The 27,406-nt window shown below is 32.1% G+C and overlaps 1 protein-coding gene and 1 pseudogene across 1 annotated transcript in view; both read right to left on the bottom strand.

Annotated features, from left to right (window-relative positions):
* The window catches only part of PCLO (piccolo presynaptic cytomatrix protein), a 352,477-nt gene that overhangs the window by 95,014 nt on the left and 230,057 nt on the right, over positions 1 to 27,406 (bottom strand). Inside the window, 1 exon segment of the mRNA XM_006925736.2 lies at positions 13,952 to 14,077. Within this exon segment, the coding sequence (XP_006925798.1) occupies positions 13,952 to 14,077 (126 nt within the window).
* LOC112474060 lies at positions 23,930 to 24,048 on the bottom strand (annotated as a pseudogene).

Here is a 27,406-nt window from a genome sequence, read left to right as displayed (position 1 = left end):
CTAGTTCTTCAGATTTATTTTATACTTTATTCATTCAGACCCTTATCTAATTTTTCCTCCAAAACGAACACCTTAAGTCCTTTGCCTTTCTAGGCTGTAGATACCTTAAAAGCAAAACACAATCCTATCATTCTATACCATTCTAGGATATGCTGGTACAAAATAGTTAGTGAATAATTAATCTATTTGCATTCTTTATTATTTCCACTATTCTTAATATCCTCACCTTTATTCCAACAGTCTTTTCTCTGAACTCCCTATTTATCACCTCCATCTGTCTTTTCGGCATATTGCTATTGTATACCAGTAGCTTCCTAGAATTCTGCTGTAAGTACCTTAATGTTTTTTCCCCAAAAAGAAATAACATCTAATGCAGGGATGAATTCAAGTTTTGTAAGGCATGAATCATACAATTTTAAGACAAAAATACATAAAATTATGAATAAAAATATAAAATTATGAATAAAAACTTAGAAGTAAATATTTGTTACAAAGACAAAAGCTCACAAGAAATCACAAATGTTAAAATGCTGATGAACACTGAAAACATCACATATTTCATAGAACTTCCTGAATCATGGTAAGGGGCCAGTACAAGTGATGGAGACCTGAGACAAGTTTCATTCTTGTCATAATAATGACATAATAATGACATCCATTCTGATTTCATTTCTTCCTTCATCCCATGTAATTAGCCTCACATTCTTGATTCTAGTGCTTGAATTTCTGTTATGTAATATAACCAACCTATCATGGCTCACCTTCCCCTTCTAACTCTTTACCTATATGTTTCTTCTCAAAGTTCAATCTCTTCTACACAACTCTTTAGTAGGTACAGTGTCTAATAAGTATGCATTATAGAAGAGTCTTGTGGAGGATCCCCTACATTTAACACTGGAAACTCAGTGAGCTTTTGTGATTTGTCAAGTCACAAAGAAAAGGAGTTGATGAGAAAGATTAATCCAGACACAGGGGACCAGACGTCTGGCACTTATATCACAATTCTTTTCACTAACAAGGTGTATTTTCAGTGACTAACAGACCATGAAAGTTACATAAACAGATATTCATTGTATGCATGTCCATAGATTTAATTATAGCATGAAGTTTACTGATTAACAAATTGTTGATAAGAAGAAAATTTTAGAAGTCTTTTAAAAGATTAGCCAAAACTATGGTATTACAGTTAGAGTGGTAGAGGTACATGACAAAAGGCTTAATCTCTTCAAGTATTATAATATATACTATTTTATTTATTCAAGTCTGATATTTAAAATATACCAGTATAGCAGATACCTATCAGTTCAAATATTCCCTTACAGAAAGCCTGAATTTTATAAGATCAATTGTCATCTATCAAAATATCTATTATTAATGAAGTAGCTTCTACAGCTAGTCTAGCGCTTTATAGTTAACAAGCGTACAAAATGCATCAGTTCCATTCATTCTGTGAGATAGGTGAGATAGGTTAAAACCTCTTGATTGCAGATGAGATAAAAGGAGACTGAGAGAACATAAGAAACTTGCCTAAAGTCACGAAAATGGCATTAAGTCATCGTCTTCTGATTCTAAATTTGGCAGTTTTTCCATTAGGGAGATTCTATGTACCTGTAGCTCAGAACTCAGACCTGACCATGGGATATAGAATTCAAGCTAAGTATAGCAAATATTCTTTCTACCATTGAAGATCTCCAAAGAGAAGGTAAACACAGTCTTTTCACTGTTTATGTAAAACATTATGTCAAACACTATATTACATGTTTCTGAAACATTATTTCTAAATCTGGTAACAATTTTGCAAAAACTATTATTATCCCAATTTCCAGAGAACACCAAGATACCAAAAGTTAAACAACTTATGCAGGCAATAAGTAACAGAGCCGAATTTAAATCTTGATATATCTGACTCTAAAAATATTTTCTCTCTCTCTATGAAATGTCAATGCACTGGCAGTTTGAAAATTTGGTACAGATATTAAATAGAGAGAGCTCAGTATCCTTGCTTCAAAAGAATCGCACCCTATTCTATGTCTTACTGATTAGACCAATCCAGAAATTAAGTACAGAAGCAGTATAACTGGAACATTTATAAATATTTCAAGATATGTCATCCTCATTGATAAAAGCAATCAAATTAGATTTTGGAGTATTCTACATGCTCAAAGTGTGTAAAATAGGGCAATTATTCAGTTTTCTTGATGTCCTTATCAGAAAAATTATGACTCAAACATAATTTTATTCTGATAAATTTTAAAATAAATCAATAAAGAAGAGAAACATCTTACTTTGTCTTGACAATATAGTTAATCATTAAAATCCTGACAAGGTAAGTATGACTGTGCATCCTAAAAATAATATAGAATAACCTACCAGTCCAGGTAACCAAAATTTATATTTTTCTTCCCAGAAGATAGTTCCCTAAATATTTATTAGAAAATCTATATCGACATAAAATATGATCTTGTGTGATGTGTACCTGACATACCAGCTTTCAGGAATTTTGAGAAATCTCATGCTAATTACCAATCCGTACCTGGTAATCCCCCTGGAACAAGAACAAGGAAGCTCACTCATCTGTGTGGTGTTTTTCTTGATCGCCAACCTTGATCTCTGCCATGTCATCTGTAACATATGCCAAAAAAGCATAAGCAGAAATAGAGACTTTCTTGCCTAGGAACATTCTTCCTTAAGTTACACAGGAGTGTATCTTCTAATTGTACTACTGGAAATAGCTCTTCTACCATAGACTTCTTCATGACAGGGAGTTTCAGAGGCTAACTTCTAAAATCAAAACCACCGCTCCAAAGACAGCTAACTTCACCTTCACTCCAATCACCGATTCTCAACCATAAATCCAACAGCGTTTTCTTGCCAGAAACCCTGTCAGTTCATCTTTAAGAAGAGCTAGCTAGATGAACCATTATCACCTACATTGACACAACAAATTTAAAAATATACATGAATTAGAATTTATGACACAGGTACATTTCCTCATAGAACAGCATATGAACAAACAAAGATGAACTCATTTCTTTATGGGCCTAAAAAGCTTGGAGAAGTTAACTTTCCATATACTCTGGCTAAATCCACCAGCAACACTGGTATCATTGGCTTTAATTTTTTGCTCTCCTAATCTATTTTCCGACTGATTCATTTAAAAGATTCTTGAAGCTATATTCAAATCTTATATTTCTATCTTAGCACCAAACTATCTGGCTATCCAGAAATTTTCCAAACTTGATTTAATCGTGAATAAAAATAATACTATAGATACAAATTATCTTCAAAATGTTATTAAATTAACTTCCAACTGGACAATCTATCAACATAAACAAAAAATTGGTTTGGGTTCATTGGCTAAAAGATGTTTAGCTCTTATGGATTTACTGTTCTCTTATAAAAATTAAAAAAAAATTTAAAGTATCATGCCAGTAATATATTTCACAATTATTATGTTATAACATACAATACTGGGAAAAATTATTTGGAGAATAAATTTAAAACATCCAGTGATTAAATAAAGTTTAGAATTGATGTAATATACATAAAGGATTAGATTTGGCCCATTAAATTTCCTAAACAAAATTTTATTTTATTTATAATATTTTGTAAGTTGATATAAAATGATAGAAGATTATTAATAAGTTTAATGTTTGCTATATGTTAATCTTTCAAATATTCTAAGTTTATTGTTTTGATTCAGAATACATTAATTAAATATTTAGGTAGAACTAAAGGTCCAGTATTATGAACCCATTGAAGACTCAAATCGACGTGACTCAATAAGTCATGTCTTCAAAAATAAATATTTTTCTTTCCAAACTAATTTATACCTTCAGTATAATTACCAACAAATTTCAAGAGCGACTTTCCTGAAAACTGACAAGCTAATTCTAGAATGTATGTGTAAAGGTCAAGAACTGTCCCAGAGATTTCCAGTCAAGACAGTGGTCAGATACAGCGTACAGACATAGGTGGCCGCCATACCTGAGTCTCCATCAACCTGGCTAACACCATTCTCCACCCCTTAATGATGCCCTGAAAGCTCACCCCACCCAACTGTTGGAACCACCCAAGAAGCTTCCAGTGCATTTTCCATATAAATAGTCTGTTTAGGCTCATGCTGCAGACTTTCCTAAAATCTCTTAAAAGTTCACAAATTCCTAACAAACAGCATTTGGACTGGGCTAGCTTAGTACCTCTTGCTAAACAGTCCTGAACCTAGCACTAGCAGCAGCTGACCTCAGTTCGCAGCTTAGCCCTACCCAGGCACCTCTGAACTCAGCACAAGTGGCAACCACCTGCACATCACTTTGTAGCATAGAAAGTGGTCCTAGGTGGGCACAGGCAACGGCCTGCAACAGAGTCCCTCTAAAGAGTTCCCATTACCACACACCCAGAGGCCAGCTTCAGAGCACACTGAGCACTAACCAACCACTACCACAAATGATACGCTAAAAAGCAGACTGAGCAGGTACCAGAGCACTACTAAAGCAAATTCTCTCCTCAGGTGAGACCCTGCACAACAGCTCCTCCATTGTAGTCATAGCCAGTCCTCACAACCAATCAGCCCATTGATGTGTAAATAGCAATGAAGGCTAAACTACAAGAGGAGGGCATATACAACCCATTCAAGGGACAAACTTGGACACTCAGCTCAAGTGACCAGGGAGACTATACCACTGGGCCTCACACCTCCTATATAAGGCCACTCTACTAAGAATGCTCTACTTAATACACAAAAAACAAACACAAGGAGGCAGCCATAATGAGGAGGAAAAAACATGTCTCAAATGAAAGCTCCAGAGAAATAACTAATCAAAAGCAATCTACCAGATGCATATTTCAAAACTCTGGTTATAAGTATGCTCGATAGTCTCCAAGAGAACGTCAACAAAAATATAGGAAAAATAAAAATGTAGATAGAAACATAAAAAGAACTGGTCAGAAATGAAGAATTCAATAACTAAAATAAAGAATAGATTAGAGGGAATCAACAGTAGATGAGATGAAGCAGAGAATCAAATCAGCGATTTGTAAAATAAGGTAGCAGAAAATACCCAGTCAGAACAGCAACAAGAAAAAAGAATAAAAAAAAAATGAGGATAGTTTAAGGGGCCTCTGGAACAACCTCAAGCTTAATGACATTCGCATCAGATGCAGAACAGAGAGAGTAAGGAATTGAAACCTTTTTAAAGAAATAATGACAGAAATCTTCCCTACCTGACAAGGAAATAGATATAAAAGCCCACGAAGCATAGAGAGTTCCAAACAAGATGAACCCAAAGAGGCCCATACCAAGACACATCATTAAAATGCCAAAGGTTAAAGAGAGAATCTTAAAAGCAGTAAGAGAAAAGTAGTTAGTTACCTACATGGGAGTTTCCATAAGACTGTCAGCTGACTTCTCAGCAGAAACTTTGCAGGCTAGAAGGGATTGGCACAAAATTTTCAGTGATGAAAATCAAGGACCTACAACCTAGAAAACTCTACCCAGCAAAGAATCAAAAGAAAAAGAGCTTCCCAAACAATAAAAATCTAAAGGAGTTAGTTCATCAACATCAAACCAGTATTACAAAAAATGTTAAAGGGAGAAGAAGAAGGAGGAGGAGGAGGAGGAGGAGAAAGAAGAGGAGGAGAAGGAGGGGGAAGAGAAGATGAATAAGAATTGTATTCAAAATATGAATACAAAATGGCAATTAATACATATCTATCAATAATAGCTTTAAATATAAATGGATTAAATGCTCTAATCAAAAGACACAGAGTGGCTAAATGGATAAGAAAAACAAATGCGTGGCCTATGCTATGGACATGAGACTCACTTCAGATCAAACAACACACATACTGAAAGGGATAGAAAAAGACATTTCATGAACATAGAAATAAAAAAAAAAGCTGGGGTAGCAATACTTATATCAGACAAAATAGACTAAAACAAAGGCTATAACAAGAGACAAAGAAGGACCTAGTAATCCCATTTCTGGGAATTTATCTGAAGGAATCGAAAATACTACTTTGAAGGGATAGGTGCATCCATATGTCCATTGCAGCATTACTTACAGTAGCTAAGATATGGAGGAAGCTCAGATGTTCATCAATGGATGAATGGATAAAGAAGAGGTGGTACATATATACAATGGAATATTATTCAGCCATAAAAAAAGAATCGAATCTTGCCATCTGCAACAACATGGATAGATCTAAAGCATATTGTGCTGAGTAGAGTAAGTTAGACAGAGAAAGACAAATGTCATATGATTTTACTATTATGTGGAATCTAGAGAACAGGATAAACAAAAGAACAGAAACAAGCTCATAGATGCACAGCATTTTAATGATTGCCATATGTGGTGGGGTGGATAGGTAAAGCGGGTGGGGATTAAGTGGTACACATTGGCAATTACAAAATAGTCATGGGGATGTAGAGTATAGCATAGGGAATATAATCAATAATATCGTAATACTCTATATGGTGTCAGATGGGTACAATATTTATCAGGGTGATCACTTTTTAAATTATGTAAATACCTAATCACTGTGTTGTATACCTGAAACCAATAGAATATTGTATGTCAACCGTAATTGGAAAAAATATATTTTTAGAAAGATATGTTGAAGTACTAACTCCCCAGTTGCCTATAACTGACTTTATTTGGAAATAGAATCTTTGGGGAAAAAAACTGAATTGTCCCAAGAGGGTTTTGAAGAACAGCAATATGATAGATCCATTTACCACATGTCAGGACAATATAAATATATAATTAAAAGGATGTGATATTGATATAGGGATGGACAAAAGAGATCAGTAGGCTAGAAGAAAGAATTCATAAGAGCCACACATGTATATGAAAAATCAGTATAGGACTGATGGGGCATTATAGGTCAGTGGGAGTTATGACACACTATTCAATAAATGGTGCACAGGCAAGTGATTCTAAAATTTCTCCTCAAATAACAGCTAGATTAAAAACAACTTTTTATGTCCCTTAGGTCAATGTATGACAAATAAGACTTTATAATTTTTAGAAGAAACTATAAACTAATATTTTTAAGATTTTAGGATAGAGAACTTCCTAAATAATATAAAACATTTATAAAACAATAGAAACAAAATAATAAATTTGACTATATTAAAATTTTAACATCTGTAAACAAAAGGGAACTAAAAACACAAGACTACATACTTGGCAAAGGATTATATCTACAATATGTAAAGATTCTCTAAATTCAATTTAAAAAACACGAACAGTCCAATTAAAGAATAAGCAAAATAATAGGCAAATCATGAATGAGAAAATCCAAGAGGTAACAAGATTAATAAAATATTATCACATTCAACATTATTAAAGGAAAGATTAATAAAAAAAAACAATGGGACCATTCCAAATTATATTTGAAAAAGAATATGTAGAGAAAGAAGAATAAGTAAGTAGAGAAACAAAAATACTAATTTGCTACTGATGAATATAAAAATAATATAACATTTTGGAGAGCAATTTGGAAAAACTAACTATTGTCAAAGAAACTACACAACATTCTCCTATGTTATTTCACAAGATAATCATTATAACCTAGAAATTTAGCTTGTATTATAGAATAAACTCATGTACATACATGTACAGAAGGAGACCTTCAAAAAGTTAATTATAGCATTGTTTCAAATAGTAAAAAAATTACTTCACATGTAACCAATATAAACAGAGAATGTTTAAATTAAACTATAGTTGAGACATACAATAATAGAACTCTGTCCCATAGTTAAAATAAATACTAGAGATACATGTATTATTTGGATAAATCTCATAAACTTTACATAACTAAAAATGTGGCAAAACTATAAATACAGTATGATATCATTTATATAAAATTTCATAAATAAGCAAAGGTGTCCTTATTCCATTTATGAATACATATATAAAATTGTAAAGAAAAGCAAGTAAAAGAGTAACCTCAAATTAAATCTGGTGGTTTATTCTGGGGTACTAAGAGAGGTTTGGGAGAGGAGAGGTGATTACAGGAGGCTTTAACTGATTTATAGATACTTTATTTGATTTATAGGTACTCTCCTAAAAATATGAAACAAATATGGCAAAATGTTAAGACTTAAAATAGTATGGTGGGTACATGGCTGTTTGCCATAATATTCCTTACTTTTTTTTTTGTACATTTGACATTTGTAATGAAAATTACAGGTCAACACTTGATTAAATGTTAAATTGCATACATCAAAACACAAATGTGAGGAAGCTCCTCTGCCCCACTTCCAGGGAAGATGGAACAGAAGATGTGAAATGTTGAGCTGGGCATCTCAATACATGAGGAGATAAAAAGTATGAATAAGCTGTGTGACTCTTACCAGGCAATCTTCCTGACTGGGGAGGGGTCTCAGACTAATGAAAATTTTGTCCATTTTTACTGAATTAGTAAACATCAAACCTTGACTTTCTGTGCTTACTATGTAATGAAGAAATCAACCACAATTGTTTCAGTAAAAATTTACAAGACTGAGAGCAAAACATGCTCACTATCTAAGTGAAAATGAATCGGAAAGAGATGTGTCAGGCAGCTAACACTTCCACATAGTACTTGCTATTTTGAGTTGAGATTTTAATTTCTAATTTAAAACTCTGTTTTGTGCTCTTCATCCTGTCTCAACTGTGGAGCAAACACAATGCTTGGAGAGACTGTGGACCACAGAACTGCCAGAGAAAAATCCCTTTCTTATACTCTGCCACTGCGCAGGGAGGTGGCACTACACTTTCCATATCAAAGAATTTTATTTTTTTCTATCAATAATAATCCAATTCTCTACCTCTACTTCAGAGAAATAAATTTTAAATTCAAAGCAAGGAAAAACCAAGGAAAAAAAAAAACTAGAGTAAATTTATGTAAATTTATGAGCAGTTAAGCTCAAAGTTATAAGAACCTGTGTCTAGAGGAAATAGTTTTTATTTTGTAAATCTTTTCTGAAAAGATAATCAAAAGTTATATTGACAAATATTGATGCTGTTTGAAGTGTATGTGGTTCTTTACAAATCGTAGCATGTTACTACATGTATCATTTTATTTGCTTCACACGACCCTATGAGGAGTGACATCTTAATAAGTATCCAATTTTTGTAACTGAAAAGAGATTCTTTATCACTCATTTCTACATAAATTGCTTAAAACTTTATTTATTAGGCACTATGCTGGGCACTAAGTATGCAGGAAAAAAGAATTCAGTGTTAAGGGATTCAGTAGATTTATGCACAACATGGTTTGGAACACAAAGAAGAATTGAACCTGATCTTTGTCAGGAGAAATGAACAAAATCCATGCTTGTCATGAGATAATAAGAATTGTATTATGGACTCCCCCAATTTGAAGATGGTTGGAACTTTGATCTGAGAAGAGTATATAAAGAATACACAAAGAGTTATTTTTAAAGAAAATGTAAAGCATGATGTGAATTCAAAACTTCCTAAAATTGTAATGATATTCAGTAAGTTTCACAAGGTAAAAGAGTCTAGAGAAAAGTAAGTTTATTACAGAGGAAGCATTTAATTTTTTGAGGCCATTAAAGTGTTGAGTATGTGAGCTTTGTTTTGATATTATAATATAAATAAAGTTTATAATCATTTGTTTAAGGATAAAGATTTAAAATGGAAGTGGGAAGTTGTAAATGTAAATTCAAAGTCCATATATTTGACTATACTTTTAGATATTCAAATTATTTCAAAGCAAAGTAATAATATCAAAGACTAAAATGAGAAAATATTAGATACCATTTAAAACCCCAATATTGATGACCATTTCATGGTCCTGACACCATTAGTCTAAAATTGTTACAGTTTTAATCTTAAGTCAAATAGCAAGAAATGGTACTTTAGAAACTTAATTAGATTTGTAGTTTAGTTCTCCAGATCTTTTGTCTTCATTTTCTCAACATAACAAAGACTGATCTTATGTATTAAAAGGAAAAATAATAGGTAGGAAAATATCATTCTTTGTCCAGTATGTATTGAAGAATGTTTAGTAAATATTCCGAGGAAATAAATTTTAAGATTTTGGAAAAATTGGACCCCTCAAGGACCTGATTGCCTGAGTTCTTTTAGAAAATCATTGTAGATTGTTGAAATACTAAAAGATAGTTTCAGCGAATTTTGATTAATGGAACACTAACTGTATTTTTTATTTTAGGGGATGGCACACAAGGTAATATTAGAAATGTTTTAAACCTAATTTCTTGAGTGTAGCCTATGATTTTTGCAATAATAATTATTACTAATTTTCAGTATTCTGAAACACAAAATTCTACATTATTTAAAAAGTCAGTTATGCTCAGAAAGATTTTTCAAAAAGAGGTTGAATAAAAATCTTTTTTTAAAAAATAACCGGAGCAATGACTCAGAAAGGACACTTGGTTTTTTTCTCCTCCATTTAATGTTAGTTACATAAATGAGTACTTTCAGAATAGCACTTGGCTTATGAACATCAGAAAACCTGCATGATTGTTCAGTATGTTTCAAATGCATGAATCCAGAGAATAAAAAGCTAGAGGAAATTGGAAAAATACTCTTGCTCTCACAAAAATCAAAAGTCTATGCCAAGGAATCCTGTGAGTGTTAACATGTCAGACCATGATGAATCTGAAAAGTTTATTATAGAAGTGACAAAACAGAAAAAACAGTAGTCTCAGACTGTTTCTGAACAACAGCTTCGAAGTCTGGAGTGAAAAAAATAGAGTTTAAGAATTCTATAATCAACCAATTATTATTCATGTTTTAAATCAGCTGGAAGACAATTTTGAATCATAAAGGCTCAGTCTATATACTTTTCTATTCAGAAATGCAGAATGATATACTGGAAGAGATCAAATTAATTTCTATGTCTACCTGGAATTCATTATACAGTTGTAGAAATTAAATCATATAAACATAAACACATAATTCATCTATTTATTAATTCATATACTATATGTATAATGTTTCATTAGAAAAGAATTAACCTCAAACCATGGAAAATTAACAATCTTTACTGCTTTAATAAATACATTTTTTAAATTAAGTCATGAAAACAATTTTTAAAATTAAAAAAACCCAAAGTCAAGTAATCTAAAATTTCTATTATTATAGAAATGCCTCATATCAGTCATAAAAATTAGCATTGTGTTTCAATTAATCTACCACTTTGAAATTTTTTGATAATCTATTAAGGGTTGAGGCTGATGAAAATTTTGATTAATGGAACATTCTCTAACTGTATTTTTTTATTTTAGGGGATGACACACAAAGTAATAGTAGAAATTTTTAAAATCTAATTTCTTGAAAGTAGCCTACGATTTTTGCAATAATAATTATTACAAATTTTCAGGAAACAGAAAAAAGAATAGACTCAGTCAAACTGTTTCTGAACAAGAATATCATGCAAAACTGAAAAACATAATGATAGATACAAATTCATATTTTTATAGATAAAAATTATATATATGTATATAAACCTATATAAATGATAGAATATATAACATAAACATATCTAGAAAATGTACTGGTCTAAACACAGCAGTGCTTGTGAATAGACATTTGGACTGATGACCTAATCAATTCATCTCTGGTCATAAAAAGAATGAACATTTATCATTCTAGCTTGGTTTCATAGAACATAGATATAGCCTTATGGATGAGAGAAAGTAAATGATTTATCATATGTTGAAGTTACTCTTCAAAATATTTAATGTTTCAAAAACAGGATCTAAATATTGACAGTTAAGGTAACATCATGAACCTAATATAAATACTATCAAATGTTTTATTAAAGAGCTATATTATAAAAAAAATAAAGCAAGGCTGGAAATCATTAATAATAAATTATATGGGTGGGTTGTGCAAGAATTGGACTCTAATCATAGAAAGGCCTGGGTTGGCACCTTAGCAAAACTTTGGGAAAAATTAATAAACAATGTAATTAATAAAAATAAAACCTTAAATCATATGTATATAGCGTTTAATAATGTCCCACTTAAACCAATAATTTAAACTACAAAACTACTAGTTTGAAAAAAGATAAGGACTTTAGTGGAAATCTTTGAGTTTATAAGATCACAAATGTAATGTTAGCTTCACTTCCAGCTCTCTCTTGAATGAGTTTATATCTATTTTTAATTTAAATTTATTAACTTAAAAACAGTCACATAAGCTATCAAGTGCAAAGAATATTACTTCATCTAGTATGCTTCATTGAAATTGTTTTCAAATCACTTTGATTTGTAGCACTTGCCAATTACCATGGTATAAATACTAAGAAGTATATGAAATCTTTAAATTATTCAAGTATCTTTATTGAATTAGTTATTGTTGCAAATTTCCTTTTAAAATAAAATAGAATATTCATTTATTTTTGGAGTATGAAAGCAATCATATCACTCCCATTCTTAAAAATGGGTCTCAATTCCTATAACTTAACTAGACTGCAACACTAAAAGAATAGCCTTGGGGATGATTGGAATACAGTCAGAAAATTCATACAGATCCAATGATTTGCTTATAATTGTTATGTACTCATAAAGTATAGTCCTTCATTTAGCTATCTGACTAGCTCTTCCAACTGTCCCTGTTTTGTGAATACCATTAGGATATTTTTAAAAATGTGTTTTCAGGTACATATTTGGTGATATCCTGGTAAATTCATTCTGCAAACCAACAAGCAAATACACAAACAAAAAATGTCCTAATTTACAGTATTTGCTTATTTCAGTGTTGTAAATCCTCTCACTATTTCCAATTCAAGCTATCAACATGATAGCACTGAATGCAAAGCTGGACAGATGTATGCAGCATATCTTAGTGAGTTGGTGGTGTAAGCTGGTTCCAGTGGAACACTGTGATGAATAAATATTGCCTCAAGTATGTTTTTATTCTAATAGTCTATCCAAATATCTAGGGGCTTTTTTCGATAGGTTCCAATACATTTAATTAAAGACAATGACAGTGTCTAAGTTTAATGCAATTAAAAGATTTAAGCGATAACAGGCAACCCTAATTATTACACTATGAAATAACAGAAAAACACTTTTCAAATAAGTATTTAATTTAGAGTATAAATAGGATAGGTTGAGCCTACTTTATGATAAAAAATAATGCTCTTTATAAACAATATTGCTGAAAATTTGCAAACTATATGTTAGGGTGTAGAAAATGCAAATGACTGCATCATCTAATTAATAAGTGAAAATTATCATTTTGAATCAAGCTGTAACATTTTACTGAAAGAAACCGATCAAATATAAATTTTTATGGACCATTAGATTCATCTGTAAAGTTTATTATTTTAAAATGCTTCTGATGTGCAAAGGTGAAGACAGTAACTAGTACAGAAGTTGGCACACTTTTTCTGCAAAGGGTCAAAGAGCATATATCTTAGGCTATGTAGACCATATAATCTCTTTTGTGAATACAGTTCTGCTATTGTGGAAAAACATCCATGTTCAATATGTAAATTAATGACTCTGGCTATGCTCCAATAAAATGATATTTATGGAAACAGGCAGAAGATGGATTTAGTCCTTGGATCATCCATAGTTTGTTGACCTGACTTACATTAGCATGTACTGAATCATCTGATGTTTTTATGATTTAAATATAAGTTCTCTTGGTATTTATAAAATATTAATTCCTACAACCAGTGTTTTTAAAAATAATATTGCCCCAGTCAATAAAAAATCTTGACTAATCATAGTTTCTTAAACAAGATATTTCCATAGAAAAGCAACTGTCAAAAGGACACACAATTGATAATAAAATATAGTTGCGAATATATTTTCATTTATATTACTATATCAAAATTTCACAATTAACCACAAGAAAAAGTTTTCCTAGGCAGTAGAAGAAGAGAAAATGTGTATATTAAATTAATATATACTTATTATGAGTTTGTTTATTTTAATTTACTTTGAAATCTTTATTCTTACCTTCTATAAGTCTCCCTGTCTGTTCTGCACATCCCCCAGGAAGAATCTTGGCAATATAGGCTCCAATTTCTCCACTATGTCCAGGGATTTCTTTACCACCCACAATTCGAATTCCTAATCCATTACCTGTATTAAACAATTAATAAATTATTATTAATAATTTAAGAAATGACAACAGTTGTCACAAGTTATAAGTGGGATTTGGTACGCAGAAGTTAACTACAACCTGTGTACTAGAACTGGACACCAGTAACAAGGACATTATTCTGATTTCAATTATAGTTTATATAAAATAGAACTTTCTGGAATCTTGGTAGGATCAATAATGATTAACCTGATATTAACAAATTTTTTAATTCATCCATATTTAGCAATATACTAAGGATTCGTCTATTACGAATAGATATTTTGTAAAAATTTTGTATGAGAATGTTCCCAGTATAAAAAACTCTTGAGCATATGATTTACTTATGAAACCGAGGAGAATTTTGCCTATAAAAAGGTAATAATGGCTATCATAAATTGGGAAGTTATAATCTAAACATACAAGTAATTAACTGAAAACAATTCATAAAGTGAAAACATAATTATAACATGAATTATTATTCATTTTTTCAGCCTAATTCATTAGATGATATTGTCTGTACATTAACATGGCACTTACTACAAGGCACAATAAAATTATTCTTGACTGATGAACAACTGAGTAAACTGTTCCTTATTCCACAGAACAGATTTTTCTGTAATTAGTCACATGAAAAAGAAAGACAAAGAATAATTATCATAAGAAATATAATTGAAATAGAAATGGAATATTGGTATTTTAAGTTTATATATTTTTTAAATAAGCTAAAAATTAGTATGTATATATAGAACCAGATATATTTTTGTTACAAATTCCAAGGAGATTTTAAAATGAAAGTATTTTAATAAAGCAGAATTGTTCTCCTTTATTGAAAATATAGTTAATTAGCTCTTTAAATTAAAATGCATTCCATTCAGTGATTAAAGTACTTATTTCAACTTTCAAAATCTCCAAATTTTAAAAGGCAGCTCTCTTCCAAATCTAGCACCAACATAGTTCAGACATTCAACAAGTAGTAGCACTGAATTATGAAACCTTTCTGTCATTTATCAAGTAGGGATATGTTTTAGTAAAATATGGTTTATTATTTCCAGGTGATAGTTTCAAATGAATTCCCTCTCTTTCCTTTCTGCCCTCTCTCCTTTCCTTTCATTCTTCCTTCCCTTTTTTCCTCCTCTTATCTTTTCCTAATTTTCTATTACCTGATCCTCTCTATCTACTTTTTCATCAGGTTAAGTGTTCTGACAATATGGCCTCAAAACAAAAACAAATTAGCTGTATGCTTCTAAATTTCTTTAGTTGTCAAGGGGTCAGAGTTAAATAAAATACTAACTCTCTCTGGTGCCACTGTGAAGCTTTCTGTCACAAGTTTCTTGGTTCACTGTTATTGCTCTTAGTACAGATTAATTTATGATACAAATTTAATATAATTGAATGAATTCAGAACATCATCTAGTATATAATTTAGTCTCAACTAAGTCTGGGTAGAGACTTAGTTGAGTTCTTAGATATTAGCCTTTAATTATTCACTAGGAATGATTCTATTGTAAGACATCAGATAAATGTGTTAAAGGGTAGTAAATGAAGAAAGTTTTTGCCAGTCTTCATTAAATTAGTTTAGCCTATGTTTTGAGTGTACTAGGGATATTTTAGAAATCACAAAATGAGAATTTTAAAATAGCTGGAAGTAACTAAAAGGTTATTTCATGGAATGTATCTGTAAACAAATAAAAATAGATTCTTAATCAAAGATTCGGTTTCACTTTCCATGGCTGAATCATTCACAAGCTGTAATTCATCACTTGATAAAGATTTTTAAAAAATCCCACACAGATATTAAATTTCTAATGTAGTCAGTACATTCACATCAATTTTAAGTTATGGCTAGTCTGAAATCCCAAAAGATGTTTCGTGAGATTTCCTTACTGCTAAGGTATACATTCAAGACCATGCCTATAATCAAACTCATCATAATTTATGCTAGAGTGTAGCAGAGAAACCTAGAGTAAGGTAAAGTAGTGTGCTCAGGGAATTAGTCTTATTTATTTTTAAACTTAAAACTAGAATATAAATGTTGCCTATGAAAAATAATTTCAGAATTATATATCATATGATGCAGCCTTATGATTAGAATCTATAAATAGAATTGTTACACCCTGTAAAAGTATAGTTAAAAAGTAAGTTGCAGAACTTCAAAATCTATTAATTAGAATAAGTTACTATTTTTAAAAATTTGATTATAATTTCATCCTATAGATGACAATGTCTTGAGAGTTAAGTTGGGTCTTTAGTGCCATTTGATTTTCAGTGACTGAGCACATTATAAAACCCTGTACTAAAGGATCAGTGATAGTAAACTATAATTATATCTGTCTTAACAGGTAGTAAAACAAAATAATTATTTAATTTTGTAAAATACAACCTCACCTAGTGAATTCAAGTACTCAAAACACTTTCTACATATACTTTGTCAGCCTCAGCATCACTGGTAAAATGGGAGTAATATAAAGTCATGACAATACTATGAGAAATGAAAATATACATACACACACACATATGTACTACTTCATGCACATAGTAAATTTTCAAAAATTACTGTGCCACTTGTTGATATTGCTGTGGTTGCTACTATTGTTTCTCCTATATATAATAAAGTAGCATAGACATATTAAAAATTGGTGGAAGAATAGCATGGCAGAAAAAAGAAGACTGAAGAAGGAAAACATTTTTTGTTTATTTTACAGTAGTTGCTTGTATCCTAATTTGGATGTTATGAATACAAATTTAATTTATATACTTGCTAAGAATTTAAATGAAAAATTTAAAATTTTATTTAACGTTCAATAATTGCACTTTGATATTTTATGTATTAAACATAGATAAAATGAACAAAAATGCTTTTATAAAAATAAAATCCCAAATCCCAGCTCAAATCCCAAATCCCAGCTCAAATCCCAAAAGTAGAATTTCAACAAAAGATTTAATAAAGTCATGAAATATTAATTAACATTTAACTGAAATGTTTAGATCTAAATGGTCCTTAATAAGTAATGTTTATATTATCATTTTCAAATTTTGACAAATTTTTATCAATAACAACTTTGCTTCTCTGCTTCTAGAATCATTGTTAAAAATGCTTCATCAGTTATGTTCCATAAAAATGCATTGATCTTGCTCTTGAGTTTACAGTACAGCACAGTAGAGAGGCCAATGTTACTATAGAGAACACAGGAGCTTCAGCAAAGAGATTATCAAAAGTTATATAATTTCACAGTATATAAGCATAGACATGGTTAAGAAAGTCTTACAGGGAAATCTAAATTTCAAAAGTCCTTTACAGTATATAGGGAATATTTATAAAAAAGAGAAGTTCAATGATAAAAATAGCAAAATCATTAAGAAAAAGTATTACATTAATAACTTTAGGATGAAATTTTAAATGCATTTGGTATTTTCAAGACTCTATGTATGTTATAATTTATGTGATAAATATATTATTATGTAGTTAGTTTTAAAGTTCCAGTCCAAAACGGTAAAATAGGAGGCTCCTGAATTCACCTCATCTCATGAACATACCAAATCTACAGCTAACGTGGAGCAATTCCCTTTTCAAAGAAACCCAGAAACTAGCTGAGTGACTCCTACACATCAGGCGAATGAGAAAATATCCACATCAAAACAGGTTTTGGCACATCCTAAACTACTAGGAGCCATTAAGTATAAATAAGAAAGCTTGGGCAATCACAGATTTGAAATACAACCAAGCTCTTAGGCCAGGATAAATAATAATATTCAACGCCTACATGAGACCATTCCATCAAGACTGGGATATGTAGCTGTTTTATTTAAGATACAGAAACCAACACAGAGCAGGAAAGAAATGTGTTCCAAGCTAAACAATAAGATACAACTCCAGAAACAGACCTTAATGATATGGAGATAAGTTATTTATTAGAAAAAAAATTTAAACTAATGATCATAATGATGCTCACCAACATTAGAAGACCAATGGATGAACAAAGTGAAAATTTCAACAAAACAATAGAAAATATAAGCAAATAATATAATAACTGAACTGCAAAATCACAGAGGGTCTCAACAACAGACTAGAGAAGTGGAAGAAAGAATAAATAAAGTTGAATACACGACAGTGGAATTCATCCAAATAGAGGAGCAAAAAAGGAAAATAATGAGGTAGATGTTGTGATTGCATCCACCCAAGACCACATTAAAATTATAACTAAACTATAGAACAACTATCATTGAGATCAGCCTGAAGAGGAGCTGAACAGAAGTCCTGTAATTAAAGATATACTAGAGAAGACAAGTTGAGACTGGTAGGAGGGGTAGAGACAGAATAGTTAGGCTCTCCACTCATGGTGTGGTGGTTAAAAAATAGGAATATCATGGCTGCGAAGGTCGTCCCCCTCAGGTGCAAGGGTTGCCAGCCCCACACCAGGCTCTCCAGTCCAAGGTTGGAAAAGTCCCCATAACATCTGGCTTGGAAAACGAGTGGAGGTTGTGGCTGAGTGAGATGGAGGGCTGCTAGAGTCCCAGGTATTCCTCTTAAAGGGCATGTACATGGATTTACTCACTGACATACTTGTTCTGAGTTAAAGCACTGGGGCAGCAGCTTGAAAAGCATCAGTGACATTCAGGAAAGAACTGAATTGTCTGGCTTCAGGAAGAGGGCCGGAAGGGCAGCTTTCTCCCAGACAGAAGTGCTAGTAGAAGTCATTATTTCTTTGCTGAGCCTTTACCCCACACAGGTTGCAGGCACAGATGGGCACCAAGTCTGAATCTTCATCAACCTAGATAATATAGTTGGCCCCACCCCCATGGTTCCCTGAGACCCCCATACCACCCAACATGTAAGCCCACCTAAGCTGCTTCTATAGATTTTTTTCTCTATACAAGCAGCCTGTCTTGGCTCATGCTTCAGACTTCTCTAAAATTTTTCAAAAGTTCACAAACCCTAAACAAGCAGGCCTCAGAATGCCCTGTACCTCTTGCTAAGTGCCCCCAAGCCTAGCACTATTGACATCCAGCCTCAGTTTGCAACTTAGCTTCTCTCAGGCGCCTCAAGCTCAGCACAAGTGGCAACCATGTTCAGATCACTTTGTAGCTCATACCAGGTGGGCCTGGGCATAGGCAGTGGCTGACCCTGGCCTACACCAGAGGCCCTCCCAAGAGGCCCCAGAACCAACACACCTGGTGGCCAGCATCATACTATATCATAGCGCCAATCACTTCCACAAATAACATATGCAAAGGGTGAACTCAACAGGCACCCTACTAAAGCAAATCCTGCTCTGTGGAGTCGGCCCCTGCACAACAACTCCTCTGCTGTAGTCATGGTTATTCTGCACAACTGGTTAGTCTGAGGTTTAATCCTTCCCAGTGACTTGCTAGCAGCAATAAAAACTCAACTACAACAGGAAGGCACACACAATCCACACGAGGGACACACCTGGAGTACTCAGATACAGTTACCAGAGAGACTGTGCCATTGAGCCCCACAGGATACCTACTATATAAGGCCACTCAAACAAGACCAGGAGATACAGCAGATCTATCTAATAGATAGAAACAAATACAAGGAGTAAGCCAATATGAGGAGACAAAGAAATATGTTCCAAATGAAATAGAACAAATCTTCAGAAAAAGAACTAAATAAAATAGAGACAAGCAATCTACCAGATGCAGAATTCAAAACATTGATTATAAGGATGCTCAATGAACTTAGGGGAAGAGTAGATGAACTCAGTGAGAATTTTAACAAAGAGATAGGAAACATAAAAATGGAGGTAGGAAACATAAAAAGGAACCAATCAGAAATGAAGACTATAATAACTAAAATGAAGAATACATTGGAGTAGACTAAAAGTAGTTTAGATGAAGCAGAGAATCAAATCAACAATTTGGAAGATAAGGTAGCAGCAACACCCAATCAGAACAGAAAAAAGAAGAATGAAAAAAAAAATGGGTATAGTTTAAGAGACCTCTGGGACAACATCAAGCATAACATTTGCATTATAGGGGTACCAGATGCAGAAGAGAGACAGCAAATAATTAAAAACCTATTTAAAAAATATAGACTGAAAACTTCCCTAACCTGGTGAGGGAAGAAGACATACAAGTCCAGGATCCACAGAGAGTCTCAAACAAGATGAACTCAAAGAGGCCCACATCAAGACATATCCGAGTTAAAACGTCGAAGGTTAAAGACAAAGAGAGAATCTTAAAAACAGAAAAAGTAGTTAATTACTTATAAGAGAGGTCCTATAAGACTGTCAGCTGATGTCTCAACAGAAAATTTGCAGGCTGGAAGAGACTTAAAGACAAAGAGAGAATCTTAAAAACAGAAAAAGTAGTTAATTACTTATAAGAGAGGTCCTATAAGACTGTCAGCTGATGTCTCAACAGAAAATTTGCAGGCCGGAAGAGACTGGCATGAAATATTCAAGTGATATAAAGCAAGGACCAACAACCGAATTACTATACCCAGCAAAGCTATTTTTTAAAATTGAAGAACAGATAAAGAGCTTCTCAGACACGAAAAAGCTAAAGGAGTTCATCACTACCAAACTATAATTAAAAAAAATGTTAAAGGAACTTCTTTAAGAGGGAAAAAATTATGAAAAATAAAATAACAATAGCTACATACCTATAAATAATTACTTTAAATGTAAATGGATTAAATGTTCCAAAGAAAAGACATAGGATGTCTGAATGGATAAGAAAATAAAACCCATACATATGCTTTCTACAAGAGACCCACTTCAGTTTGAAAGACACACACAGACTGAAAGTAAAGGAATGGAAAAAGATATTTCCTGAAAATGGAAGGCTATAGTAAGAGACAAAGAAGGGCACACAATTGTACTCTGCATATTTGTTCAAAAAGTCTAAAATACTAATTCAAAAAGACATATGCATCCCTATGTTCAATGCAGCATTATTTACAATAGTCAAAATATGAAAGCAACCAAAGTGTACATTGATATAGACAAATGGATAAAGAAGTTGTGGTACATATGTACAACTGAATATTACTCAGCTATAAAAAGAGTGAAATCTTGCCATTTGCAACAATGTGGATGGACATAGAGGATATTATGCTAAGTGAAATGTCAGACAGAGAAAGACAAATATCATATGACTTCACTTATACATGGAATCTAAAAAAAAACCAAAATAAGTGAACAAACAAAACAGAAACAAGTTCATAGATACAGAGGACATTTTGATGGTTGTCAGACAGTAGGGGGTTGAGGAGATGAGTGAAAAAGTGAATAAATTAAGATGGGCAAATTGCCAGTTATAAAAACAGTCATGGGAATGTAAAGTATAACATAAGGAATACAGTTAATGATATTGTAATAATTATGTATAGTTTCAGATGGGTACTAGATTTATTGGGGTGAACATTTTATAAGTTATACAAATGTCTAATCACTATGTTGTACTCCTGAAACTAATATAATATTGTTAATCAACTATAATTGAAAAATTAAAAAAATATTTTAAAAAGTAAAAGAATGAAAAAGAGTAAAGATAGACTATGGGACTTACAAGATACCATCAAAAGGTAAAGGCAGCTTATAGTATGGGAGAAAATATTTGCATATTATATTTCTGATAAGGGGTTAATATTTAAGTATATATTCATATATATAGAACTCATACAACTCGATAGCAAAACACAATCTGATTAAAAAATGGGCAGGGGTACTGCATAAGCATTTTTCAAAGAAGATATACAAATGACCAACATGAAAAGTTGCTCAATATAGAGAAGATGATCATCAGGGATATACAAATCAAACTACAATGAGATATCACTGTACATCTGTTAGAATGGCTATTATCACAAAACCCAGAAATGACAAGTATTGGCAAGTGTGTGAAGAAAAGGAAACCTTGTGCACTGTTGGTAGAAATGTAAATTGGTAAAGCCGCTAGAGAAAACAATATGGAGGTTCCTTACAAAATAAAAAAAAAAAAAAAATAGAACTATCGTTTGATCCAGCAATTCTTCCTCTAGGAATTTATATGAGGAATATGAAAACACTAGTCTTGGCTGGCCCGGCTGTGGGCTCTCCCTTCCCCTTGGTTGCCGCCGTGTCCTCCCATCTCCCTGGAGCCCCATTGATTCCTCTGATGGCCCTTTTCCACTTGCCTTCTACTCTAAGCTTCCACCTCCACTCCCCTGTCCCTTCCAACTTTGGTCGCTCCCAACCACTGCATCTCCCTCCTCTTCCGGTTTCCTTACACTCCAGCAGCCAATTTTTCCACTCTCCCCTCTCTCCCATCTTCATAACTCATCATTTCCATCTCTGGTCCTCACCCCACCTGATCCACCCATTTCTAGTCCATTAAAAAAATAATAAAAGAATATATATATATAACACTAATTTGAAAAGATGTATGATATATGCATCTCTATATTTATTGCAGCACTATGAAAATGGTGCAGCACCATTTATCTATCCAAGGACACTTAGATATGAAAATAATCTAAAGAAGTGGTGATATAGATAGATGATGATGAGAGAGAGAGAAAGAGAGAGAGAGAGATAAATGGGATATTATTCAGTCATGAGGAAAAGAAAATCCTGCCATTTGAGACAAACTAGATGGAACGTGAGGGCATTGTGAAATAAGCCAGACAGAGAAAGACAAATACTGCAAGGTTTAATTTATATGTGAAAAAAAAAAATCTAACTCATAGAAAGAAAGAGTAAAAAAGTAGTTGCCAAAGGCTTGGGGCGAGGAAAGTAAGGAGTGGTTGGTAAATGTGTACAAACTTTTAGCAATAGATGGAAAAGGTCTGATGTAAAATATGACTATAGTTGTTAACACTGTATTGTATACTTGATATTCGCTAAAAGAATACGACAGATATTCTCACACATGCAAAAATAAATAAATATATGAGGTGATGAATACATTAATTAACTAGATGGAGGGAATGCTTTCACAATGTGTTCATAAATCAAATCATCATAATGTACACTTAATATATCTTATGATATTATAAATCCATTATTCCCCAATAGAGCTGAAATAAAAAATAAACTGCATAAACGTGAGCATATTTAAAATGTCTTTATATTTGCATTTAAATTTTCAGTTTAAATCTAATTTTATATATTTATTAATATTACATTAAAAGCTGTGGTGTTTTAAAGCATTACTAAGAATGTTTTTATTTTCATCATTAAAATAATGTATAAAGTGTTATGATGTTATAATTAGAACATTAAGTTTGGACAAAATTAAAATACTTATTTCAACACTATCCTATGCTACATCTAAGCATCAAGGAAAGAAAAGTTTATCAGTGAACATATCATGAATAGCAGTCTTTAAATTAATAAAGGTTATTATTCATAATAAAGTTATCACAGAATAAAGATATATTGTATAGTTTGGTCATGTCATTGGTTGGCTTAAAGAAAAAGGTAGATTATCTATATAACTGTTAATGCTAATGAAGTACTAAGGCTAATGGAAAAGTCCCTGAAGAACAGTTCAGTTAAATCTATTTTTATAGTTTACATGTTAATTATACTTCTGAGTAAGGCTGTGAACGTTTATTTTTATACTCTCTCACCCACTAATTTCTACATTATACAGAAAAAAAAAAAACATTCTTACAAATACACTAAGCATATCAATCGCCTTAAGAACAATCCAAAGATTGTTTCCAGTAACATCAAAATGGCAATAACATATTCATCCCAAATCTAATCTGACTCTAAACCTGAGCATGCAAATTATAAACTCAGCTATTCTCATGAGCTTTTTTTCTAATCTATCCAATTGCTGTATAGCATCCTTTTTCCTAGCTTTTTTATTTTTATTTTTATTTTATTTTATTTTTTTTATGCCTACAGCACCTGGTACTCCTAGGTGGTCTCCCATCCAAGTACTAACCAGGCTCGACCCTGCTTAGCTTCTGAGATCAGACGGAATTGGGCTTGTTCAGGGTGGGATGGCCATAGACCTTTTACCTACTTTTAAATATGAATTTTTTACATACATAAAAGTTTTGAAGATAACATTTTATCTCATTTCCATGAATGAAAGTTCACACTTGTCTTTTCTAATTTAATGTTAGTTAGAATAATGTTAAGGTAAAAATGTTACATAGCGCTTAAAGCATGCATGATATACTATTTATACTCACACCATATTGGACAAGATGGGTCCAAACTGACATGCCATACGACTGAAATGGCCATTGGCATGGGAAGTTAAGAAAGATGATTCACAAAGATATATCAAAGACACTGGTATTCTGGCATTGTTGAACATCTTTCAAATGACAGATGATACATGTACTGAAAATAAATTTTACTAAAAGTACATAGAATTTCCTCTTCCTGAAACATTTCAGAAATAATTCCCACAAAGAAAATCTCCCAGGACTGTCACACTCCAATTTTTTGGAGTTTCCTCAAAAAATTAAAAATAGCATTACCATATGATCCAGCAATTCTACTTCTGGATATTTATCTGAACAAAATGAAAATGCTAATTCAAAAAGATATATGTACTTCCATATTCATTGCAGCATTATTTACAAAAGCCAAGATATTTAAGCAAACTAAGTTCTTCAACAGATACAGAGAAAGAAAATGTGGTATACATAATGGAATATTATTCAGCCATAAAAAAGGGAAATTTGTCATTTGCAATAATGTGAATGATCTTTTAAAGTTTTATGCTAAGAGAAAGAAGTCAGTCAAAGAAAAACAAATACCGTACTATTTTAACATATGTGAACTCTAATAAAACTCCCAGAAAACTAAAAGCAAAACAAACAAACAAACAAACAAAATCCAAAACAAATTAATAATTACAAAAAACAGACTGGTGATTGCCAGAGATATGGGGAAGATATGTGGTATGGGAAATACGTGAAAGGAGTTTAAAAGTACAAACCTCCAATTACAAACTAATAAATCATGGGGATGTACAGCATGGTGATTATATTAATGTTATATTGTATATTTAAAGTGGCTAAGAGTGTAACAATTTTTGTCACAAGAATAAAACTTTTGTAACTAACATGGTGATAAATGTTAATTAGATTTATTGTGGTGATCATTTCCCAATACATACAACTATGGAATCATTATGTTATATACCTGAAACTAATATAATATTTCAAGTACATCTAAATAAAAACAATTTATTGCATTTAGCCATACTTAAGGTCCAAAACAAAATGATTATTTTATATAAAAGTAGATGTTTAAAATTATAAGACAGGGTCAGCTTATAGATAGGGCTTTAATAGTGACTTGTATAGCTACTGATCTTATTACTGTCAGGCCAGGACTGGGTGTGGGGTCATGTACCATGTGTATTAAAGAAAATTGTCGTATTGGAGGAGACACTTATGTAACCCTATAATGTCATTGGAAATTAAATACTTTAATTTCATATTAGTCTAAAGCTATAATGTGCTCTCCAAAATAAATGTCCAATTTACTTAAAAAATAATACTATTCTAATTGAAAATTTAGGGTTAAGTGTTCCTTTTGAATTTCCGAATATAATAGGAGATTGTGGCAGACATACACTATTGTGACTCTCAATGAGTCACATCCTGTACTCCCTCTGAGTACAGGTAGAACCTGTGACTTTTTTCTAACCAATAAGATTTGATAAAGGTGATGTGATAGTCCTACCATGATATTATATAAGACTCCATCTTAGCCGGCTAGAATGAGATCACTGCTGGCCTTGAAGGAGTAAAGTGTCGCATGAAAGAAGGCCTGTGAGAGGGCTACATGGCAAGGAATGGGGGCGTCTCTAGATGCTGAGAGTGGTCACCAGCTGAGAAGCAGCAAGAAAACCAGAAACTTAGTCTCATAACTTGGAGGGACTCAGCCAACAACCATGTGAGTTTGGAAGATGATCCCCAAGCTCCAGAACAGAATGCAGCCTGGCTAATGCAGATTACAGTCTTGTGAGATCCCACCCCAGTTAAGCCATGCCTAGATTCTTGAGCCATAAAAACTGTGAGATAATAAATATGCATTGTTTTAAGCCATTAAACTTGTGGTAATTAGTGAAACATTAATAGAAAATCAATACAAAGATGAAAGTTGTATTTTGAGTTTTCTGTGCACATAATACATATGGACATTCTCTTGGTAGCAAAAGTTGTGGAACATTTGTGTTTCTACATTATCACAGTGACTGAGCAGTGATAGAAGGTAGGAATGAAGGAGAAATATGCCATGAAAAAATAACCTTTTGCCCTTCATAAACAAAGAAGAATGAATAAAGACTAGATGAAACCCAAATGCCTGTTTTTCCCCAAGTTGGGCTAATGTATCAATGATATGGTTAAAAATAGATTTATATTGTATTCTGTGTTTAGAAAATGTCTTTAAAATTACATTAACTCATTGGATCTAAAATGAAAAGAACAAATAAAAACCTTCTATGAGGAAAATGAAGCTTTGTGAGGTTAAGTGCTCAAGGCAACACCTAATGTATGGGAAAGTCAGAATGGTGCCCACAATCTTATTACAAATGAGTGACTTAGCCATGCATCTGATGTCTGGTTAGTGCATGTACTTGGTTGAGAATCAGAAAGGATGGGTTTGAGAGTAGCACATCCAGTCCTTTCTTCATTCATTTAGTTGTAGAGAGGAGAGTGATAGGAGAGATTGTAATCAGACCATTAAATGGAAAGATTACCAAAACAGAAAAAAAAGTCAGGAGATTGCATCTCAGTCAAGACTGAGGAGAGAAACATTTCTAGTTTAGGCAGCCCACAAATCATACAGTACGATTTAATGTATAGCTGTAACTGATTAGTTGGGAAAGATTATGTTTGCTTTGTCAATAAAATTTCTATTTTTCTATCAATGCATACATTTTTATGCGTTGTTTATGTATTTATCAAACATTACAAAGATAAAATCATTACTTTTTTAGAATTAGTTTATATTATTCATGTATTTTAGCATTTATATTACAAATATGAATTGCATATATATATAGCTGTTAAATGAATAAGTAATTGGATTGATACTTATATATCTTGATATGCAAATATATAAAGAACAAACATACAGGCTTGGTAGTCTAATAATTATTATAATTACCACTATTTTGGGGAGGAGTTGAGGAACTGCTTTGAAGAAAAAAGTCCTGAATATGCTGAGTCACTTTAGGGTTATAAATAAAATCCAGTTTTCCAGATTATTTTTGTACTACAGATTAAACTTGTTCTCATTTAAACAAATTAAAAGGGAGTATTCAATATAGTTCAATAGCTTCTATCTTCCTATATTATTCAGGGGATAGTTTTCAAAGAGTTATTTAATATAATTATTTTG

The sequence above is a fragment of the Pteropus alecto genome, unplaced genomic scaffold (genome assembly GCF_000325575.1).
Source record: "Pteropus alecto unplaced genomic scaffold, ASM32557v1 scaffold69, whole genome shotgun sequence".
NCBI classification, from domain to species: domain Eukaryota; kingdom Metazoa; phylum Chordata; class Mammalia; order Chiroptera; family Pteropodidae; genus Pteropus; species Pteropus alecto.
This window is presented reverse-complemented; position numbering and strand designations above follow the sequence as displayed.